Genomic DNA, 25,228 nt, shown 5'->3' with positions numbered 1-25,228 from the left:
AGGAATGAATGTGGAGCATGGATTTATGTATTTCTATATCAACTAAGGAATGTGTTCCTTAGACCTCGTGGGGGCATTAGAATCATGGACCAGACCTCAATCACAGGACAAAAAACTTTCACACTACTTATCTATGAATTGTTCCAATATTTATGGCCACAACAGTTTTTTTCCTCTCAAATAATAATAGTTCTGCTTCATGTCACTTGTCTTATCTATTACATTATTCCTGTGTCCTTTTGTGCATAAATATCTGACTCTTCAGAATTTGTATTAGTCTATGCCTGATGAAGAGACCTGAGTAGTCTCTAAAGCTTGCAATTTGTTACCATCTTTTCAGTTAGCCATTAAAAGGTATCAACCACTGAGGACTCTCACTCAAATATTTTTCATGTCTGACTAAGCATTTGGAAATGTCAGGGTTTTGCTAATTTATTGTCAGAGCTTTGCTAGTTTCCTCCAGGGAACCCATCCTAAAAATATATGATGTTTTGTTTTTTTTGAGAATTTTTTATGGTGTGATAGATTCCGCCGTTGTTTCCCATCCTGCAAGAACGTTTTAATTATTAAAGTAAAGATCACATTGTTTTACTCTACCAGATTTTTTTTTTAGTGACCAATTAGGAATATTAACAAGTCACAAATTTGTATTTTATAGAACTTTTTGAATTAAAGTATCTCTTTTTCTTTTTTTTCTTTTACACTTTAGGAACTGGAGATATCGTGGCCATAATGATTTCAGAGTCTACTGGTCGAGAAATCCTGACTTATGTGGAAAGGAACATCTCCGTGCTTATGGCAATAGCAGTTGGTTCTCGAAGCCCTGCCAAAAACTTGAGCCGAGGGTCTTTGGTTTTCGTCTCCATCTCCTTTATCGTCTTGATGATCATTTCTTCGGCTTGGTTGATATTTTACTTCATACAGAGGATCAGATACACAAGTGCACGAGATCGGAACCAGGTAAACTTTATTCTGATGTGAATGGGGACTGAAAACCATGGCGACGTTCAGCCACTTCAGTCTTTCTGCTTGTTGGGGTGACATCAGTATCATGTTTTAAGGGCAGAGTCAGACGGCCGTGTAAATCAGTGGGATCGGAATACAGTGCACGGACTGGCTGGCGGCTCTCCCAACCCAAGTGTGACCGTTATATGTATTTCTGTGCAGCTATCATGCTCTGGTCGGGAGAGCCGCCAGCCAGTCTGTGCACTTCCTTTTGATCTTCCTGCTATATATATATGGCCGACTGACTGCCCTTTAAGGTAGAGTGGATGTGTAGCCATAAGAGTTTTGCTATAGTGCCTACATTATATGTTATGTGCCCAGTTTATTTCTTGAAGCTAGCAATAATAAAAGTTAAGTTTTTAAAGGGAATCCATCATCAGATTTTTGCTATCCCATCTGAGAGCAGTATGATGTAGGGGCAGAGACTCTGATTCCAGCGATGTATCCCTTACTGAGTTGCTTCTTGTTATTTTTATGAAATCGCTATTTTATCTAGCAATTCTCTAAATACTGAGCCCTATAACCCCGCCCACGGCACTGATTGGCTGCTTTGTGTGTACGCTGTGCATAGGCAGAAAGTTGCCACTCAGTGCTGGGGGTGGGTTTATACAAGGCTTGTGAGTATAGAAAATCCTTTGGCAGCAGTTTACTTGTCCTCTAGTTATAATCTCCTGCTGATAAATCTGTGATTTTACCAAAAGTACCGCAAGTAGCCCAGCCCATAACTGGAGTAAGGGTTTCTGTCTTTAGATAATGCTGCTCTCAAATTAGGTGAAAAAAAACACCGATAGATTCCATTTAAGAACCCCCTAGGCTGTCTCACAATGAAACAATTGATATGCATGGAAAAATGAAATTGCCCATAAATACATTGGTGAATATGGAGGATATTATTATATAGAACACCTTGAATGCAAGCTTTATTGGAGAGAGCTTGTAAGCGCTGCGCTCTTTGCATAGGACTCAGGCCATTGCTGAAAGACTGCAGAGGTGTCCATGAAACAAAAAATCCCTTCATCACAAGAACGTAGAGGATTTTTAACTCTTTTGCTCCAGAACCTGTTTTCACCTTCCTAACGAGGCCAATTTTTACAATTCTGACCAGTGTCCCTTTGGGGTAATAACCCTGGAACACTTCAACTCATCCCAGTAATTCTGAGATGTTTTTTTTCGTGACATATTGTACTTCATGATAGTGATTACATTCGTTATATATGACTTGCGCTTATTTCTGAAAATATTGGAAATTCGGTGAAAATTTCGCAATTTTCAAACGTTTAATTCTTATGCCCTTAAACTAGAGAGTTATGTCATACAAAATAGTTAATAAATAACATTTTCCTCAGCACAATTTTTTAAACTTTTTTTTTTTTGTTAGGAAGTTATAAGGGTTAAAAGTTGATCAGCAATTTCTCATTTTTCCAACATTTACAAAACCCAATTTTTATTTTTAGGGGCCACATCACATTTGAAGTAACTTTGAGGGGCCTATTTGACAGAAAATACCCCAAAGTGACCCCATACTAAAAACTGCACCCCTCAAACTGCTGAAAACCACATCCAAGAAGTTTATTATTCCTTCAGGTGCTTCACAGAAACTAAAGAAATGTGGAAGGAAAAAATAAGTGTTTTTACATTTTCCCACAAAAATGTTACTTTAGCCCCAAATTTTGCATTATCACAAGTGTAAAAGGAGAAAATGCACCATAAAATTTGTTGTGCAATTTCTCCTGAGTATTTCGATAATCCATATATGGTGTAAAACTACTGATTAGGTGCACGGCAGGGCTCTGAAGGGAAGGCGCACCATTTGATTTTTGGAATGCAAAATTGGCTGGAATCGAGAGCAGATGCCATGTTGTGTTTGGAGAGCCCCTGATGTGGAAGATTTCAACTGTTTAGGCACAAGTGACACCATTTTGGAAACTAGACCCCTCAGGGAACTTATCTAGATGTGTGGTGAGCACCTTAAACTCCCAGGTGCTTCACAATTTTATGATGTTGAGCCATGAACATTAAAAAACACATTTTTCCCACAAAAATGTTATTGTAGCCCCCATTTTTTATTTTCACAAGGGTATCAAGAAAACATGGACCATACAATTTGTTGTGCAATTTCTTCTGAGTACAACGATATCCCATACGGGCTGGAAAACTACTGTTTGGGTGCATGGCAGGGCTCAGAAGAGAAGGAGCACTATTTTGACTAGAATAGGTTGCAGACACCATGTCACATTTGAAGAGCCAAAATATGCCAAAACAACAGAAATCCCCACAAGTGACCCTGTTTGTGAAACTACACCTCTCAAGAAATTCATCTAAGGGAGTACTGAGTATTTTTAACCACTAGGCGATTCATAGACTTATATAACATTGGGCTGAATAAATGAAATATTACCATTTTTTTCCACTAAAATGTTGCTTTGCCCCAAAGTTTGTAGTTTTCAAAAGGGGTAATAGGAGGGAAAAAAACAGAAGAATGTATTGCGCAATTTCTCTTGATTGCATCAGTACCCCATAAGTGGTCGGAAACTACGGTACTTTTGAGGCACAGTGCCAAAGCTCAGAAGGGAAGGAGCGCCATATTATAGTGCAGATTTTGCTGGTATGGTTTGTGGTTACCATGACCCACTGGGAGAGCCCCTGAGGTGCCAGAACAGCAGAACTCCCCATAAGTGACCCCATTTTCCAAATTACACCTCTCAATGAATTCATCTAGGGGTGCAGTGATCACATTGACACCACAGGTGTGTCACAGAATTTTATACCATTGGGTGGTGAAGAAAATTATTACATTTACCACAAAAACGATTTTGAGTCCATGTGTGTTTTCCCAGAAAAAAGCATCAGTGGATGTTGCTGAATAAAAATTGCAAATCTTCCATTCTAGTGCCCACATATTGTAGGGCCAAGTAAATTGTAGGACCCATACATTTTTCCTAGCTCGTGCTTCTGCAGACATGCACCTGTAAATTACCCGGGCTCTCATCACTACACAAATAGCAAACATGTGGACACTGAATGTGGTTTAGGCACACTGAGGCTAAGAAGGGAGGGGGGCATTTGGATTTGGGAGTCCAGAATTAGTTTTATTTCTTTTGGGGCAAGGAGCTATGGTGCTTTCCATAGTACTACCAGTAACGTGTAAGACCTCTATTTTTCCGTTAACAGATGACAACCCTGAGTGGGGACTTGCTTTTTTTGTGGCTGAGTTGAAGCTTTTATTGGAAACATTTTACATAAAGTTTGGGATCACATTTATCCGGTGCTCTACGCTGAGCATTTATTTTGGAGTTTCCATCTAAATCTCTGAGTGACGTGATTCAGATGAAACCCCAGAGGGATCCATTCACTATAATGAGGCAACAGAGTTACTCTGGACTCCGTCTGGCATCTGTTCAGCGGTGTCCTTCTTTTCAGAAGTGCACAAAATTTTGGCCGACCACGTTTTTGTGCACACCTAGAAAGACTGGCACTGCAGGATCATAGGCCAGATGGCATCCACGGTGCTGCCATCTGCCTCATTATAGGGAATCTTCCAGTGTAAGCGCTCAGCACAGAGTGCAGGATAAATGTTAGTCGAGCCTTACTGCGATCTTTGGGAGGCAGAATGAACAAATTAACAACAGATGAAGAATTGGTTTTATTTATTTTTGCGGCCGTTCCTCATGTGGTATAAGTGATTAGGCGACTTTATTCTTTAGGTCGGTGCGATTATAGTGATACAGATTTATATCAGGTTGTATGTTTGGCTGCTGTCACACACTAAAAGATGCTTTTAATACAAAAAAAACAAAACAGTTTTTGCATCACCATATTTTGAGAGCTGTGATTTTTCCATATTTTGACCCACAGAGTCATGTGATGGGTTTTTTTTTGTGAGACGAGTTGACGGTTTTTTGGTACCATTTTTGGGTACATGACCTCTTTTGATCACTTTCTATTCTGATTTTCGGGAGGCAGAATGAACAGAAACCAGCAATTCAGGATTTGTTTTTTTAGTAACTTTTTTATGCCGTTTTGCATGTGGTAGAACCGGCCTGCTTTATTCTCCTGGTCAGTACGATTACAGCAATGCCACAATTATATAATTTTGTATGTTCTGATGCTTTTACACAAAAAAAAAATCTAATTTTTAGAAAAAAAATGTTTTTGCATCACTTTATCCTAAGAGCTATAAAATGCATTTCTTCTCTGATGGATATTGTGGCTCGTTTTTTTTTGTGGGACAAGATGACTTTTTCCAGCGGTACCATTTTAATTTGCATTAGTTTTTTTTTATCATGTTTTATTCCACTTTTTTCCGTCGATATGATGAAAAAGCATTTTTTTGCCTCATTTTTTAATTATTTTTCATGGTGGTCATTGAAAGGATTAACTAGTGTGACAGTTTTATAGATCAGGTCATTCCAGATGCAGCGATACCAAATATGTTTTTACATAAGTATACATATTTATTGATGTAATATTTTTTCTTTTTATGACTTCTTTTTTTTAAGTTTTAAAGACATTTGAGCTTTTTTATTTATTTTTTTACTTAGCCCTTGCATGGGACTTCAACTTTTATATGACTGGTTACTGGTCTCATGCATTGCAATACATATGTACTGCAATGCATGAAAACTGCCAGCCTAACAGGCCACCATACCTGGCAGACCAGGAGGTCTATAAGCTTTGACAACACTCGGCTCCCTGTGATCACGTCATGGGGGGCGCTGGAGAGGTAAAAGATAGAGCTATCTTCTAAATGCCATGATCGCGTCATATAGGACCTGGTCCAATGATGTCACCTGTCTGCGCTATTGCTTTACATCACAATTGCAATGCTTGCAGGACCCTGGGGGTCCAGAGCACTGAGAATCCGCTGACCGTATGAAATCATCGGCGCTGCACAAAGCCCAGTAAGTACCAACATTTATCCACAGTGGGCGGGCGGGAAGCGGTTGATAAAAAGCAGTGTCTTGTTTTGTTTCTCGGGAATAACCCTATATTCATTAGTCTCTATCATCCTTTGGTGTATTGTATGATAGGATCTATGTCCCAAGAGTCTGAAAGAACAAACTGTCTGAATTTTTTGTCCTTACCTTAAAAGGATTCTCTGCTGGGAAAACCCTATTTGGTAGAAAGGTTTCGGTCTTCTCTATGGGTGCCATCATTTGTGTCCATATAATTTTCATTATTTTTTTGTTCTGTTGAGACACAATTCAAAAGCAATGTCTGATCTCATTTCCATTAGTTGATTTTAAGTTCAATATTTATTCTGTGAGTTTCAAGTTCTTTTCAGTGACCATTGTGGGTGTTTCTTACTTTAGTGGAGGGGTACCAACAATTTTGTCCACGTGTGTATAGATCATATGGAAATCATTCTGGAGAACTCGGAAACAAATAAAATAATGACGTCTAGTTTTTGCAGTATCTGCTCCACTATTTGCTTTTAGTGAGTATTTGGATTATCAGACAGTTCTAGACTTGATACCAGATTACAGCAATTTCACTGTAATAATAACCAGCTGTATCCTCACTTATTTTTAGCATTCTAAAATAATTTTTACAATGGGTACAAATCCAGAATAATGTCCTTTTAAGCAAGAGCTAAGAACATTTAGCAATTCAGCAGTTTATTAAGTGAACATTGTTTTCCTAGAAGGGCACACGCATCCATGTCTCATTGCTGTCCCCTCCAGGAATGAAACCTCTCCGTTTGCCAAGGTTTGCTTCTTGGCAGCATCAATAGCAGAATAGCTGTGCAAATAAGCAAAACTCAAATCAAATCAAATACCTTTGTTTTCAAACATTAATTAATCTTTTTTTATTAATTTCTATTATTAATTTAAAAAAAAATTGTAATACTGTTTTCTGTTAAATAGTTTTGAAATTAAAATTAGATATGCACAAATGCTTAAATGGGTTATTCCTTTTTACCACAATCTCTATTTTTTACAAAGCACAGCTAATTCATATTTTTTGTTAATATTCAGGCCAAGCCCAACATGCAGTTTCTTTCTTGTACCTTTTGTGGTTAATCTCCATCTTCCCCTTTGCATCCAGCTTCACATAGCAGAATGGGTGGTCCCTTATCTCCTAAAACTTCATTTACCAGCAGCACTTGCTTCTCCTTAGTGCTGCAGACCCCCTCCCCTCGCTCCTGTAACTCTGAGTTACTATCAAGCTAATCTAAATGGAGCATTCACGATATGCTTCTGCCACTTTCTGCTCCTGAATCGGTCCCCTTCCTGACCGATTTTATCTTCTGCCAACTACATCACTATAGCAGCCTGTGTGATTTTACATAATTGTTAGCTGCTTTCTCTCAGAGATCAATTCTCCTGCATTACTCCTCAGTGGAACATGTTAGAACTAGGCAGTACAGAGATGAGTGGTGTTTATTGCCTGCTGCAGAGAAATGAGTGATATGAAATTGATGCGGGTACCGTCACACAGTACCATTTTAATCGCTACGACGGCACGATCCGTGACGTCGCAGCGATCGTATTATTATCGCTCCAGCGTCGTAGACTGCGGCCACACGTTGCAATCACGGCGCTGGAGCGATGCCGAAGTCCCCGGTAACCAGGGTAAACATCGGGTAACTAAGCGCAGGGCCGCGCTTAGTAACCCGATGTTTACCGTGGTTACCAGCGTAAACGTAAAAAAACAAACCGTACATACTCACCCGTCGGTGTCCTTCAGGTCCCTTGCCGTCTGCTTCCTGCTCTGAGTGCAGCCGTACAGTGAGAGCAGAGCGCAGCACCGCTGCGCTCTGCTCTCACTTTCCGGCCGGCACTCAGAGCAGGAAGCAGACGGCAAGGGACCTGAAGGACACCGACGGGTGAGTATGTACGGTTTGTTTTTTTACGTTTACGCTTGTAACCAGGGTAAACATCGGGTTACTAAGCGCGGCCCTGCGCTTAGTTACCCGATGTTTACCCTGGTTACAAGCGAAGACATCGCTGGATCGCTGTCACACACAACGATCCAGCGATGTCAGCGGGTGATCAAGCGACGAAAGAAAGTTCCAAACGATCTGCTACGACGTACGATTCTCAGCGTGGTGTCTGATCGCAGACACAGCGATATCGTAACGATATCGCTAGAACGTCACGAATCGTAACGTCGTAGCGATGGAAATTTCAATGTGTGACGGTACCCTTATGGAAGAGAATTATCTTCTGCTGTGTTGATACATATGGCAGAAGATAATCCTCTGCAATATGAATCATTAGGGAGGCATTCGCAGTTTTCCTTTATTGATTTGTCAGCAGCAGGCAACCAACACAGCTCCGCTCTGCCTAGTAATTACAAACTCTGTTGTGGAGGAGTGCAGGAGGGTTGAGCTCTGCTAGAGATCAGCTAATAATGATGTAAAAAAATAAATAAATAAAACAGGCAGCTATACAAATATATATAGCAATAGTTAAAATCGACCAGGCCGAGTACTGTACAGAAGAAGACCCTGCACAGAAGCATAAATTATACTTTCTTTGCTGGAGACATGCTTGGTGTTATTTCTAAATGTCCTATTCTTCCTACTTTGATTAACTTTGAATATTGTCCTACTGCCTATATATCCCACTCCAATGTGCCAGTCAGAGGTCTTGCTTCGCCTACTTCTATCAGCATAGTCTGCAATAGAAACTTCAGTTGTAATCTCTCCTTCTCATCTATTACTACCAACATGTACTGAACATTTACAAAGAATCTGCAAATGACATTAACCCCTTCACGACCGACATATCTATACATCATGGAAGAGAAGGACTCCCAACCAATTAAGTATATATACGTCATGGCGATCGCCGCTGGGTGTTAAGCTAACATGCTCCCGGCAGTTTATTCCGGGAAATGCTGCGATTGATATCGATCGCAGCATTTAGAAGGCAGGAAGAGAGGGGGGCTGGGGTAACTCTGCGAGGGTGCCGAGCATTGCCATGGTGACCCATGCAGAGCATGGTTCAAGGGGCTTGTGTCAGTGCAACACTGGCAAATTAGGCTGGAGTCTCATGAACGAAAAAAAAAATCATTCTCACTGCACCTCTAGATTAATTCATTGGGGGTGTAGTTTGTAAAATGAGGTCACTTATGGGGAGGTTTTTGATGTTCTGGAACCTCAGGGGCTCTGCCATTGTGACATGTCACTCTCAAACTATTCCAGCAAAATCTCAACTCCAATATGGCGCTTCTTCCCTTCTGAGCTTTGCACTGTACCTCAAAAGTACGGTACTTATCAACCACATATGGGGTATGTACACTCGAGAAATTGTACAACAAATTTTGGGGTCTATTTTCTCTTGCTGTCCTTATGAAAATGAAAAAATTGTCGGCTAAAACAATATTTTTGTGGGAAAAATATATATATTTTCATTTTTGCAGTTCAACGTTGTAAAATTCAGAAAAGCACGTGTGGGTTCAAGGTGCTTACCACACATATAGATAAATTCATTGAGGCGTCTAGTCTCTAAAATAAGGTAACTTGTGGGAGATTTCCACTGTTTAGGCACATTAGTGGCCTTTCAAACGAGACATGACACCTGCAGATAAATCCATCAAAGTCTGCATTCAAAAACATCACTCCTTCCTTTCTGAGCCCTGCTGTGCACCCAAACAGTAGCTTTCTGCCACACATGAGTATTGACGTTCTTAGGAGAAATTGATCAACAACTTTGTGGTCCATTTTTTCCGGTTAGCTCTGTGAAAACAAAAATTGAGGATAAAGAACATTTTTGTGGGAAAAATTTGATTTTTAATTTTGCGTCTCTGTTATAAACGTCTGTGAAGCACCTGTGGGTTCAATGTGCTCACCACACATTTAGATACATTCCTTGAGGGGTCTAGTTTCCAAAATGGGGTCAGTTTTGGGATGTTTCCACTTTGTAGATTCATCAGGGGCTCTCCAAACACAACATGGCGTCCACTCTTGATTCCAGCCATTTTTTTCGTTCGAAAGGTCAAACTGTGCTCTTTGCCTTTCCAAGCCCTGCCATACACGCAAACAGTAGTTTTCCTCCACTTATAGGGTATCTACGTACTCGGGAGAAATTGTACAACACATTTTGGTATCCATTTTCTCCTGTTACACTTGAGAAAATAAAAAAATAATAGGGGCTAAAGCAAAATTTGTGAAAAGGTAAAATGTTAATTTTTTCCCTTTCACATTGCCTTAATTCCTGTGAAGCTCCTGAAGAGTTAATAAACTTCTTGAATGTGGTTTTGAGGACTTAATTGGACCAGTTATAGGGTACACTGCACCAGACTTGCTTTATTGGAGATGCTGCAACCCAGTTATCTAGCTATCACAATTTGGCCCCTCTAGATAGTCGTCCGATTTTTACATTCACCCATTTTTTTCTTCCAACACAAACTTCAAGAACTGATTGTTCACTTGTTGCCCAATATATCTTGACACCTTGAAAAGTTTCTTTGTCACAAGATAATCAATTGAATCCCCAATTGTTAGTGGTGTTAATGCCATGCCAGATCAGTATGTATACCTATATATAGCAGTCAGCTGTTTTCTGAACTATAGAATTTTCCCCCTTGAAACATAATCAGGTGGCAAACGTGAAAAGAACAGCATGGGAGATCACCAGTTTAATGTACAGCACCAAGGTTTGCAACAAAGCAAGCTTCCCTGTTCACAAAAAGAAAAAAAAATTAAATACATGTCGCGCATTAGACAAGCTGCTATGTGAGAAACGACCTTTCTTTTTTCCCTGACTATTTTCTAAAGGTCAGGCGAAACTTGATGAAATTTTTATGCGGTGAAAAAGCTTGAGCGGATGAATGTTTAATGAGGAGGTGGCAGAACTCGAGAATCTCTCTTTGAACTGCTCAAATGTTCTAAAGGAGAAGATGCAGCTATTAGCTAGGAGGAATAAAAGGACTCCACTTGGTAAATTTAAATTCTGATTTTTTTTTTCTAGTTTTTTTTATATTTTTTTGCTTTATTTGGTTTTAAGTAGGAACAATGCTTTTCTGACAATGGATGAAACGCCTCAAGAATGATTATGGTAATGCATTGTTTTTTCAAGTCCTACACTGATGTAATCTACCGCAGTCTTGGAGGTGGTTGCGTATTTACTCTCTTCCTACTTCTAAAAGCTTTTCACAAATAATTTGCTTGAAAAAAAATGTTTAAACCAAATTGAAAAGCATAATATAATCTTTTATCTAATTTCCTGTTGTTCTTCTAAGAATCACTTAGTAAACCAGGGCAGAAGTAGAGGATTTGCTTCAGACATCCAACCAGACTGCCGCATCTTGGTCACAAAATGGCACCAAAAATTGCATATTATATTAATTTGCGATTTTATTATAAACCTTTTTTTATTTTTTTGGTTTTGTCAAATAACACTCACTTTTCTGTTTTCTGCAGCTCCCTTTCAGCTTTGCTTCATAGACCAGGACAGAGTCAGCAGAGTCGTCTCATTTTAATTAGAGGGTGGGAGATATATTGCCGGCTCTGTTGTATGGCGGCTTTCACTCTACATATTGATAAAATACAGCTGTTTTGCCTTTTCTTGGACTCTGGGTAAGGAAACTGCAACGATTCCTCCTGGAGACTGTATAAGGCTTTCTTTTTTTAACCTTTTTTTGGGGTATTCTCATCTCAGACGTTTAAGACATACCTGATAAATTGAGGTCCCACGTCTTAGTTGTGTACCAGTCTCGAGACTGTCTCATGGCGAAGTCAATGAGGATAGCTATGTATGTGCTGCAGTGAGACGCGGTTAGGGTACCCCCATTCTTCTGAGAGGTACTGTGTCCAGAGTCAGGGACAATATCTATCAGAAATTCATGCATAACCTGTGGATAGGCCACAAATATCTGAGATTTCTCCTTTGGGTGACGTTCACACATGTCTGTTTTGCAGCAGGAGTTTTTCTGCAGAATAGAATCTGTGTTTTACAGTTCTCGCTTTTTTCCCCCCTTTGACTAATTTTGAATTTTGTCTATAGGTAAACAATTCAGGAAGAAATTGTATGTTTCCATTAACGTTGCCCTCTAACATATAGACTTATGGAGTGGAGACTAGTAACCAGAGCCCTATAACGGCTGATTGATCCCTCACTGGGCAGCTTTGATATCCAGCAGTGACCGGAGTCCATTAGCGGTGGCAGTGGCTTTCCCTGTTTCATCCAAGATAATGCGAAGGTGAAGTGTCATGGCGCTTCCCTAGTGTTGTTGTTTTTTTTTTCTACCTATCAGTGGAGTCCCAGCATTTACACCTGCACCAATATCATATTGACCCCTTATAAGTTTGCTTTATATATATTTTTTTTCTAGCATCTGACCTCACCAGTAAATTTCATGAAAAAAAATCAATGTTGTACATTTAGGCATCCTAACTAAACTTGCGTCTCGTGGCCAAAAATAGCTTGTGTCACTTTAAAGGTCCTGCTGGTGAGAGATACTGGTAGGCTAAAATGTTATCTACTGGCACAGGAAGCCCTGCTATGAAATAAATGGATATTTCTGAACACCCCGTCCTGTAAAAAAAAAAATTGCAAGCCACTGTTACGAAGCCACAAGTGGTAGCCATCTAGATTGCGTGCAGGCGGCAATGTTCATTTATGATATCTAGTTTGTTTAATCATGTCATTAATTATATATTCATTCTAATTGTTTATTGATTTGGCTTAATTACCAATGCTCAGCTCAAAATTAGGATTTTTGTTGCATCATCATAGATTTCCTCCAGTAAAGACTCCAAAAATGATTCAGCCGTAGTTGTTTGGGCACCTTTATCTATGTTAGTGGGCCGACCTCACTCTGTTTTGTCCTCTTTGGGATGTCACTGTTTTTCGTCAGTGTTTTCCATGGAAGACCCTTGGAAATATATTGAGCTGGGACATGTCCAACTCTACTCCAATGTGCTGAAAAAACTCGCCTGATGCTTTTCTGTGTCTATGGATCTGTTGTTCAGAGACCCCTGGGACCTCCATCCTATTTCTTATTTTTTAATAATTAAAGCTGTCAGTCGGTCCCGGCTGCCCAAACCGCCGGCAGGGTGAATGGGATGCTGGCTGCACAATTATAGCTAGGTATGTTTTTCTCTGAAACTTTCCAGCGTTTCGAAGAAAGCATAGTTCAAAGATCTGACCGGGACCCATAAAGACAAAACTAGTTTGGCGCAACCTCCATCCAGCTCTTCCTGAACCGCTCTAGCTGATTGACAGGACATTCGAACGTGGTCGCATACGTAGAGACTAGTGATGAGTGAATATACTCATTTCTGGAGCACGCTCGGGGGTCCTCCGAGTATTTTTTAGTGCTCGGAGATTTAGTTTTCCTCACCTCAGCTGAATGATTTTCATCTGTTAGCCAGCTTGATTACATGTGGGGGTTCCCTAGCAACCAGGCAACCCCCACATGTACTTATGCTGGCTAACCGATGTAAATCATTCAGCTGCGGCAAGAAAAACTAAATCTCCGAGCACTAAAAAATACTCAGAGGACCCCCGAGCGTGCTCGAGAAATCTCGAGTAACGAGTATATTCGCTCATCACTGGTGGAGACCTGTCAGTCACCTGTAGGGGTACGGTCCTTTAAACATGTTTCCTCTGAAACGTCAGCGCATGCACACAGGCTCAGTCATGCTGTTTGTATTTGGACAGCACGAATCGACATGTCCCCTTAAGTTTTTTTTTTGCAGTGACCCAGGCCCCCCCAAAAAAACAATGCTCAAAATGCATGTAATGCATCCTTGTACTGTTTACACGTTGCGTTTTTACTGCAGATTTTTTATGCAAATTAAAAGTTGCATTTTACAGTATCAGCAAAAGCTAAGAGATTTCAGAAATCTCATGCACACACAGTTTTTTTTTCTTTCCTGGCTGAATTGGTAAACTGCTGCATTTGTTAAAGCTGCAGCATGTCACTTTGTTCAGCTTTTTTTTTTTTTACAGTGTTTTTGACCCATATCGGGCTTTGCAGCGTTTTTGGTGCAGAAAACTCAGGAACAACAGGCACTACACTGTATAAACTTGAAAAAGTCAGCAAAAAAATAAGCAAAACCTGCTTTTTTTTTAAGCAGCTTCTTTACTGCCAAGAGAACAGGTTTTGCCTGCAGAAATAAAAAACCGAAGCAAAAATACAATGTGTAAACATAGCCTTACTCTTCACGGGTCACTAGGAAACCTCCATCATTGCTTTGTTTCACATGACAACAACAGATGACACTGATGGAAAAATTGGCACAGTGACCAAAATTGGATGAAATTCAGATCCAGAACACTGAATGTTGGTCCTTTTTTACATACAAGATTTAAAAGCATCATACCTAACAGACCGGACATTCAGCGTCTCCCACTCACACACCACCTCCTCACCTCGCCCCCTATCTGTCGGAGTCCGACAAGGTTAAGTCCTAGGGCCCCTGCTCTTCTCCATTTACACCTTTGGCCTGTGACAGCTCATAGAATCTCACGGCTTTCAGTATCACCTCTATGCTGATGACACACAGATCTACATCTCTGGACCAGATATCACCTCCCTACTAACCAGAATCCCTCAATGTCTGTCCGCTATTTCATCCTTCTTCTCCGCTAGATTTCTGAAACTTAACATGGACAAAACAGAATTCATCATCTTTCCCCCATCTCACGCGACCCCCCCAACGAACCTATCCATTACAGTACATGGCTGCCCAATCTCCCCAGTCCCACAAGCTCGCTGCCTCGGGGTTATCCTTGACGCTGATCTCTCCTTCAAACCACATATCCAAGCCCTTTCCACTTCCTGCCGACTTCAACTCAAAAATATTTCACGAATCTGTACATTCCTTAACCAAAAATCTGCAAAAACCCTAGTCCATGCCCTCATCATCTTGACTACTGCAACCTCCTGCTCTGTGGCCTCCCCTCTAACACTCTCGCACCCCTCCAATCTATTCTAAACTCTGCTGCCCGACTAATCCACCTGTCCCCCCGCTATTCCCCGGCCTCTCCCCTCTGTCAATCCCTTCACTGGCTCCCCATTGCCCAGAGACTCCACTACAAAACCCTAACCATGACGTACAAAGCCATCCACAACCTGTCTCCTCCTTACATCTGTGACCTCATCTCCCGGTACTTTCCTACACGCAACCTCCGATCCTCACAAGATCTCCTTCCCTACTCCCCTCTTATCTCCTCTTCCCACAATCGTATACAAGATTTCTCTCGCGTATCACCCCTACTCTGGAACTCTCTACCACAACATATCAGACTCTCACCTACCATCGAAATCTTCAAAAAGAACCTGAAGACCCACCTCTTCCGACAAGCCTACAGCCTGCAGTAACCACCGATCAACCAAACCGCTGCATGACCAGCTCTATCCTCACCTACTGTATCCTCACCCATCCCTTGTAGATTGTGAGCCTTCGCGGGCAGGGTCCTTTCTCCTCCTGTACCAGTTATGACTTGCATTGTTTAAGATTATTGTACTTGTTTTTATTATGTATACCCCTCCTCACATGTAAAACGCCATGGAATAAATGGCGCTATAACAATAAATAATAATAATAATAATAATAATAAAAGCTGATGTGTGAATTCAGCCTTAGGCACATTCAGAGAATCACTATTGTGAAAAAAGGGGTTCTCCATCAACACCCATCTTACCTACTGATCAGGTGTTCCTGGTGGCGGCGGCAAGATATATTCAGTTGTGCAACTGTACAGCACAGCGCTGTCAACTGCGTAGTGTCCATGGTCACGGCCAAAATCTGCAGTACCCCAATGTGGCCACTATGCAGTTGACTGTGCTTTTCTGTTCCGCTTCGCACCTTTACGCGTCCGGCCGGGTGAGGATGGGCCATCGTTCCATTCCCCTTTCCCATTTAAAATGCTATTCCATTAAATATTGCTACATTTCAAAATATAAGATGTCTGTAATGACTGAGACTAAATTCTTCATGCCACACAAATCTCCCGCGCTACTTCCTTTTTTGTGTCTGGTTATTATTGATTTATGCAAAAGTTGGAACTCTGGATGAACTTTAATGTTCCAACCCCCTAGACCTGTAACATTGTCGCATTCATGTATATTGAATTATTTTCTTCTGCAGGTTTCTGATTACAACTATGTCTTGCATACTTTTTTATAGTGTTTTTTTTTTATACATTATTGCTTGAAGTAAATAGCTTTTTTGATGTACCCATAAACAGTTGTACACCATATAATCTTACATTCGTATTATTTTCTTGTCCCTAAGCTCTTCCATATGCAGTGTACTAAATCAATGGAAAAACAGTAGATAGAGGTTCTGAGTGCAATTCCCACTGGACCTCCCTCTGGTAATATCAATATCAGAAACCAAGTATCTTCCAAGTCACATATCAATATACAATTAGCTGGTTCCTTTCCAGATGGGATTGGTTGCTGCTGTGAGGCTGAAAACTGAGCCTTTCCTTCCTTCCTTCCTTGTATTTAGGCTTTTGAATCATTGTTGGTGCCTGGCAAGAAGCCTCTTCGTAACCTTCATGTATTTTTCTGTTGCGTTTGCAAACTTTTGACGAAACCGTAGCTTCTCCCTGAACACTGCAAGGACTTGTGTGTCAAGGTAGCAAAAGTGCTGTCTCTGCTTTTTGTCTTATTTTTTTTTTTAAATCACATGTCTGTGAAAACCACACACTAGAAAAAAACATACATATGTATGTAATTACATATAGGATCATGTCGTGTGATTGCATTTTGTGAATGAGAATCTTCTAGATAACAAAGTTTGCTTTCAAATGTATTGGTTATATAGGAGAATGTAGGAAATACCCCATGCATGGCTGTTTTGGGGACAGAGCAGAAGGTACCGCCATGGGGTCTGGTAAGGGGCTTGCAGATGCAGTCAACATGATTTTACCTACCATCAGATGCCACTAGGGGGAGCTCACTGTAGTCAAGAATTTGAGGACAGTTTAAAAAGGCCGAAGCTGTCAGTGATGTGCAGACAACCCAAGTCCATGAAGTTTCTGATGGCTAGCCTGACATCCTGCCGGCATACTAGTGATTTGACATTAATAGGTTAATTCTACCAATCTTTCTAAATCCATTTCAATACTTTTGTCAATCTTAGCCCATGTGAAGACTGTTCTAGGACTTGGAATTTCTGTTGAAAGACAAGAACATAAGTGTATGCTGAGAGAGAAACTCCAGCACGTCCACATATGTTACTGGCTGCATGGCATTGCCCTGGGCATAGAAGGACCACCTAGTGTAGCAAGAAGTCAGGATCTGTATTAAATAAAGCCGTACATGTTATATTTCTTCCTATGTTAAATAAAGACAAAGCCACTGCTGACGTTTTACATGCCAGTATGATGCTTAGTGACATCATATATACTGAGAGTAGGTGCAGAATAATGGTCACTTGTCTGCGCTCACATGGCAATGAGTAGCAATTCAATGACACTCCCACATGAAAACCCATCTGGTTATGTCCAGACTGTACGGCCACATGGCAAAGTACAGTCATGCTAGAGAGTGGGCATTTTTTGTTTCTTAGGATGTAGGTAGCAATGAGTAGTGGCATACAGTATACTTGTTAATCTTTTAGGCACCATTTTAAAGGAAAGCTATCACTAGAAAATGACCTATTATTTGAAAAATGTTTTTGAGTATTTATTTTTATTTTTTACAATATTTTTCCCTATCAGATTCTGTATTAAAAGTAAAAAGAAATCAAAATCTTGACATTTTCACACTGGCCACAAGGGCCTTTTTTACTCTAACTTCCTGTTGTTTCAGGAAACAACACCTGTACATTAGCTGCAATAGACAAGCAAAGATAATTTTGTATTGAATCATCAAATGGACATCTAAAGGTCATTGTGAAGGAGGGGGATTACAGTCATCAATGGCATCCGCTATTGTGATTGGTGGGATCCTGTGTTATTAGCCATGTATAGAGCTGTCATTGTATTACTGCCTCATCAGATATGGCACCGGCTGAAAATTTCCAGAAAGGACTAGAAGTAGGAGTGTAAAAAAGCCCCATTGGTCAAAGTGACCAGAAACACTGTAGGGTCAATTTCCTAGAAACCAAATAAGCAGTCAGTATGTTTTTGGAGTGTGGAAAGAAACCAGAGTGTCCAGAGGAAGCACACATAGATACAGGGAGAACTTTAAAAACTGTATACAATAGGTTGGATTCAAACCCAGACGACAGCACTAACTACTGTACAGCCCTGCTGTCTTATTTCTCCTAATGAACAATTTTTTAAAGAGACTAAGACATTGATAACTTGTCCTTTGGATAGGTCACCAATACGAGATTGGGGGAGATTGAACACTTGGCACCCCGACTGCTCAACTAATACCTGGTGCTGGAACACCTCAACTCTGAACACCATGACGTAGCTGTTCCCAGATAATGCAGTTTGGCATCCATTACTACTGTCAAGGCACAGTGATGTATGTAACACTAATCCCTAGCCTACCTGTGCTACACTCCCATTGATAGGTCCTACACTCCCACTGATGGGTCCTACAGTCCCATTGATAGGTCCTACACACCCACTGATAGGTCCTACACTCCCATTCATAGGTCCTACTCTCCCATTCATAGGTCCTACACTCCCATTCATAGGTCCTACACTCCCATTCATAGGTCCTGCACTCCCATTCATAGGTCCTGCACTCCCATTCATAGGTCCTACACTCCCATTCATAGGTCCTACACTCCCATTGATAGGTCCTACACTCCCATTCATAGGTCCTACACACCCACTGATAGGTCCTACAGTCCAATTGATAGGTTCTACACACCCACTGATAGGTCATACACTCCCATTCATAGGTCCTACACTCCCATTCATAGGTTATTGGCTATTACTACACATATCTATATATTTTTAAAGGAATCTGTCACCAGGTTTTTGCCACCTAACTTGACAGTAGCATAATATAGAGATATACACCCCGATTCCAGCAATGTCTCACTTGGCTGCTTGGTTTAATTCTTATAAAATAACTGTTTTATTAGCAGGAGATTATCACTAGTAAACATGCTGCCATGTAGTCCTCCATATTTATGCACAGCGGACACAGCTGCCAATCAGTGGGGTGGGCGGGATTATCTAGAGCACCGCATTCAGAGAACTGCTAGATCTGTAACAGAGAAAAGAAGAAATTTATCAAAACTGCAGCACCCTGTAAAGTAAGTGATACATCACTGGCATCAGTGTATCTGCTCCTACATCATTCTGCACTAAGATGGGGTAGCAAAAACCTAGTGGTGTATTCTTTGAAGGCTGCAAATAATACTTACAAAGTAATTTTTTCTCTGATTTCAAAGTGAAAGATATAGAGTACAACTGCAATAACGCAGCCAGGCTCTGATGCATGCTGTCTGTGGTTCGGGCAGCATGAATCAGATGACAGGTTCCCTTTATGACCTACCCTAAGTGAATAAACCTTTCTTTATAACAAGGGTGACTGTAATTTTACTGTGAAGTCCATGTAATCATCTCAGTGTGCTACCAAGTAGAAGTCCAGAAGTGTAATGATTTCAAGGGTTAATTGGGCTCTGTCAGAGGCGATTTCTCTGAATGTAGATGAGACCTTTATTTCGGGGCCTTAGGCGATGAACAGAATAGAGCCGACCTTCATTAACTGTGATGGGACACATTAGTGTGTGACCTTTCTGCACAGTACGCCGGCTTTCATTTACAAGCAGATTTTCAAGCCTAACCAGCGATTGATCTTTCTGATTCGTTAAAACTTCATGTTTTTTTTAGTGAAACCTGTTTTTCAAAGAATAACATTGTTCAGCCGCCCCCCGGTGCTTGAATGTCAGGAGGAGCTAATGTGCATCTTTGTTATTCTTGGTCGGCCTTCGCTTTTAGCATCAGGTCATATCTTAATGATGGGTAGAGCAAAGCGTAATATGGGAAAGCTATCCGGGAAAAAAAGTTATTTCATTATATTACATTATATTTCCATTGTATCATAAAGGCAGAAATCTGTAAAAAAAAATAAATAAATAAATAAATAAATTAAAAAAAAAACAAAGGTCCCAGCAATCAAGAGATCGGTGTCTTTGGGATCAGAAATCCCCTGTAATCAGCTGTGATCTGTATCTGACATGTAGCATTACATGCCAGACCTTCAGATTAATGGCCCACCATGTAATACATGGATAGGCGCCAAGCTTGCCAGAGCAAGAACTGCTTTTATTTGCATCTCTCCCCTCTGCTTTATATATGGGATCTTGAACAGGCAATGCCTTTATATTAATCATATGCACTAAAAATGCCTTTTTTTAAATAAATTGTTTTTTATATTTTTTTCTTGTATTCATTTTTTTTTTATTAATTGTACTACTTTATTATTATTTTTCTTCTTATCAATTTAACTTTTTTTTTTTCTTCATTAAATGCAACTTATGCCCCTTGAAGGGATTCACTCTCTATGATAGGCCTTAGGCCTTAGGTAGCGTTCACAAAGGCAATACAGTTTTGGTCCAAACACGTGCAGTTTTTATTACTTTCCACAGGTTGTACTGAACCAAAACAAACTCATAAACATAAATCCCGGCTTTGTCCAGGCGCTAACTAAACAGAACAGACCTTGGCTACTCATACATGGCTGAGCTAGGCCAGCTCGGTCAAACAAGACCACTATTGTCCATAGCAACAGTTCTCTGTAGACTTTTCTCAGAGAGGGATTCTGTCCTGTCTCTCTCTTCAGCTCCAAGACACATCCAGTCTGGTCAGCTTCCAAGAGCTGACTGATTAAAGGTACCTTCACACGAAACGACTTTGTAACGATATCGCTAGCGATCCGTGACGTTGCAGCGTCCTGGCTAGCGATATCGTTTAGTGTGACAGGCAGCAGCGATCAGGATCCTGCTGTGATGTCGCTGGTCATTGAATAAAGTTCAGAACTTTATTTGGTCGTCCGATCGCCGTGTATCGTTGTGTTTGACAGCAAAAGCAACGATACCAGCATTATTTTACACTGGTAACCAGGGTAAACATCGGGTTACTAAGCGCAGGGCCGCGCTTAGTAACCCGATGTTTACCCTGGTTACCAGCTTAAACGTAAAAAAAAACCAAACAGTACATACTCACCATCTGATGTCCGTCAGGTCCCTTGCCGTCTGCTTCCGACACTGACTGAGCGCCGCAAAGTGAAAGTGAAAGTACAGCACAGTGGTGACGTCACAGCTGTGCTCTGCTCTCACTGTACGGCGGCAGTCAGTCAGAGCAGGAAGCAGACGGCAAGGGACCTGACGGACATCAGATGGTGAGTATGTACGGTTTTTTTTTTTTTACTTTTACGATGGTAACCAGGGTAAACATCGGGTTACTAAGCGTGGCCCTGCGCTTAGTAACCCGATGTTTACCCTGGTTACCCGGGGACCTCGGCATAGTTGGTCGCTGGAGAGCGGTCTGTGTGACAGCTCTCCAGCGACCGAACAGCGACGCTGCAGCGATCGGCATCGTTGTCGCTATCGCTGCAGCGTCGCTCCATGTGAAGGTACCTTTAGAAGAATAGCTAGCCTAGTTATATGCAGGGCTAGCCAGGTGATCTGATCAAAACCTGTAGAGCTAGGATTTAATACTAGCGTACCTTGCTTTGCTACTAAGGTTTTATTTAGCCCCATGATTTACCTATAATTCACTTCTGGTTGGTGGTTTTGTTGTATCGCTTTCTTTTTCATTTTAAGGGGTTCTCCATTTAGCACTATTCTTATTTGTTAAAAGGATCCTTGGACAATAGGTTAATCTCAAAATTCCTCCTTTATGTGAACCCCAGCAATAATGTGTTATTCAGTTGGGAAGCCTGGCTTTGTGTTTCAGTGCTATGCAGCGCCATCACAGAGGAAATTTAGTATTGCATGGAGTCTATAAGTTGTCTGTGTAACACCGGGAAAGGTAGGTTGTCGAGAGCAGGAGACACTCTTTGAAGGTTTTCAAAACTGGACAATCCTTTTAATGGAAATGATGTCGTATAAAACACTGATGTCTCTCTCTTTCTGTTTTCACAGAGACGGCTTGGGGATGCAGCAAAAAAAGCCATCGGGAAACTTACGACAAGGACGGTCAGAAAAGGAGATAAGGTAACAGATTTCATGAGCGTGTAAATGAAAAGTACACTGGTGATGACTGTAAAGACTGTAAACTAGACTGACACATTAGCCACTTGTTGGTGGATCCATCAGTAATCTCATGTGAATATGGATACCCCAACTATCCCACTAATATCTCCTGCCAAGGAAAACCAAGGATGGACTGGTTGCATTTGAACTATTTAGTCCATTGTGGATGGTTATTGGAAATACCATTGTCAGTAAGGTCTAATTTTGTGTTCCCATTTGAAAGGACGCATTCACTTTCCATTTGTACCGCAAGGTCTGGAGCAATCTCTGATTTTAAAACACCAAAATATCCTATTGTACACCAAGTAGTGGCATACGTTTCCCCATAAGATCTCCTGTAATGTCATATACTTTGAGAATACGTTTCCTGTTTGGGGATGTCCCTGTGCTGAAGACCATATGTCACTATCTCGGCAAAACCGTGGTCTAGGATGCCTTGGGTGCAAACATCAAGAGCATTCCCAGTTCATACAGCGCAAATATACAGCTCTATGTGAACACAGCCAGAGATTATGACTGTGAAGCCAACCTATAGATGAATACTGTAAGGAAGAAACCAAACGCCGCTTAGAACCAATAATTAAGTTTGTCCCTGTATAATTGTTGCAGTCAGCATACGCCAATAATGCTCATCATGCAACCATTCACTGTAAGAGGGGGTGGTTACCATAATTTCACTGGAGATGTGGTGTCAGATAAATTCCAAATTAATGTAACGGTAACAAACTATGCTACATGCAAGATTTTGCAGAGGTATTACCTGTGTTTCTGTGTGATTGCTGGATGCCGGGAGGGCTGGAGGCAGTAATAGCAGTCGGATACCAGGAGAGCTAGATCCAGTAGTGGTGATCGGCGAAATGTGCTGTTTCCTTAAACTCCTTGCGTGGGGCAGTCGGAGTAGCCGTTCATGCACGCGATATAGGTAAGCATGTCTATGCTGTACGCTTGCTTGCGCAAACCGTCATGACCAACAGACACAGAAGGACACGCGGTGAATCCTGCTGGAGCCTCACGTTGGAGATCAAAGACAGCTGCGGTCTGTGTATAGCGCATCAGAACGACTCCAAGGATGCCTTGGTATTTAGAAAAATAGATGGTAAAGCTCACTAACCCACGGATGTATGGAAATATGGCGAGGCGCCTCGTAACGGGGTTCAAAATTAAAGAGAGGGGCTGTATTTAGGCAATATTCTCATTTACAAACGCTGCCCCGGCCGGTGGCAAGTGTGGAGGGAATCACTGCCGATTGACCTGTGCGGTAAACACCGCTTCTAGATCGGGGTAGTGACGTCACTCCCGTACCTATGACCGGGTAGGTAAGGGTAACCATATACAGTCCTAATTCAACGCTTTTCGGGAGCTTGTGGCTTCCTTCATCAGGAGTATCCTGCTATACACAGACCGCAGTTGTCTTTGATCTCCAACGTGAGGCTCCAGCAGGATTCACCGCGTGTCCTTCGGTGTCTTGTGGTCATGACGGTTTGCGCAAGCAAGTGTACAGCATAGACATACTTACCTATCTTGCGTGCATGAACGGCTACTCCGACTGTCCCACAAAAGGAGTCTAAGGAAATGGCACATTTCACCTACGGTACCGACCACCACTACTGTATCTAGCTCTCCTGGTATCTGACCGCTATTACTGCCACGCGCTCTTCCGGAATCCAGCAATCACACAGAAACACAGGTAATACCTCTGCAAAATCTTGCGTGAAGCATAGTTTGCTACCGTTACATTAATTTGTAATTTATCTGACACCACATCTCCGGTGAATGGATGCATGATCAGCATTATTGGAGTATGCTGACCTGCAACAATTATATGGGGACAAACTTAATTATTGGTTCTAAGCGCCGTTTGGTTTTGTGTTTACAGTATTTATTTAATCCTTTGTCTACAGGTGGTACTTGCCAATCAAATAAGGCTGCTAAGATCCAATTGTTGTGTCGAGCACTGGTGGGCTTTTGTTTATTCATTTATTTTCAATCTATAGATAATGCAGCTATTTCTGCAGCTATATTTTAAGGTTTTTATTTCTTTAAAAAAAAAGCCATTTTCGCCCCCAGAGAAGTCAATACAGAATACAATTATTACATGCTGCTTGTATTTAACTCCATAGCAGAATACAATTATTACATGCTTGTATTTAACTCCATAGCTTCGAAATGCAATTGTCGACAAGAACCTTAGATGTCAAGAAAAATGATTATGATTTGCATGTGCCTAAAAACTTCTAGGTAAAGCAGGGTAGGGGGGATCCATACATGCTCATTTTTTAAAATGCCCCAAGAACCTATCTCCAACACCCACCTGTTCCGCACCACATGTCCTCGGGCCTCACCTCCCATCTTGGGACCCTGCATCGGATCTCAGGTGGCACAATTGGCACACACGAGAGGTCACTTGATGGGGAGTTGCTTTCTCATGGAGGTGCCAAAGTAAATCAGCAGAAGACCAACATAATGTCTTGGTCGGCTTAAAAGGTGGAAAAAGAACATTTTACAATTTTAAAGGGAAAGGATTTCACACACTAAATTATTTGTGCATGTAGCTCTTTTTTAAAGACAAGTCCAGCAATATCTTTACTTGGCCAGTGTGTTCCTCCATTACTGAGGAATCAGTTTCCATTGATATGAAAATGAGACTGAAGGACTATGGTAGATCTGAAACCTGTGTCACTCCGACTCTATTCCCCCGCCTCTTGCTTGACTGACAGCTTACAGGCTGTCAGTCAATCAGGAGGAACTGACTGGTCAGGTGAAGGTACAGTTGTGCTCAAAAGTTTACATACTCCGGCAGAATTTTTGCTTTCTTGGCCTTTTTTCAGAGAATATGAATGATAACACCAAAACGTTTTCTCCTCTCATGGTTAGTGGTTGGGTGAAGCCATTTATTTGGGGTGAAATCCTAATTACAGATTCCCTTTAAGCTCTTTAGAGTTCCGTCATCTCATGACGTCAATACCTGTCCTTCCGCTCTAGGGTAGGCTATGGACGACTCTGAATTGCTGCCATATTCTACGATAATCCTCCATGTTTCACCTCTCTTTGGCTGAAGGTTTGTAAGCCTGGTCAAGGAGCTTGTGGGTCTTTCAGCACTTTTATCCGCATGCTTTATAGTTCGGGAAGAGATTATACAATGTG

General features: G+C 41.2%; 1 protein-coding gene across 2 annotated transcripts in view; it reads left to right on the top strand.

Moving 5' to 3' along the window:
- RNF130 (ring finger protein 130) overlaps positions 1 to 25,228 on the top strand; it is a 253,531-nt gene that overhangs the window by 121,097 nt on the left and 107,206 nt on the right. For both annotated transcript variants that reach the window (XR_013215887.1, XM_077266307.1), the window contains exons 3-4: positions 710 to 960; positions 21,974 to 22,045. Coding sequence is in view for 1 of the 2 variants with exons in the window: in XM_077266307.1 (XP_077122422.1) it covers positions 710 to 960; positions 21,974 to 22,045 (323 nt within the window). In the remaining variant the exon portion in view is untranslated. The remainder of the gene's footprint in view (positions 1 to 709; positions 961 to 21,973; positions 22,046 to 25,228) is intronic.

Source organism: Ranitomeya variabilis, chromosome 5 (genome assembly GCF_051348905.1).
Source record: "Ranitomeya variabilis isolate aRanVar5 chromosome 5, aRanVar5.hap1, whole genome shotgun sequence".
Taxonomy (NCBI): Eukaryota; Metazoa; Chordata; class Amphibia; order Anura; family Dendrobatidae; genus Ranitomeya; species Ranitomeya variabilis.
This window is presented reverse-complemented; position numbering and strand designations above follow the sequence as displayed.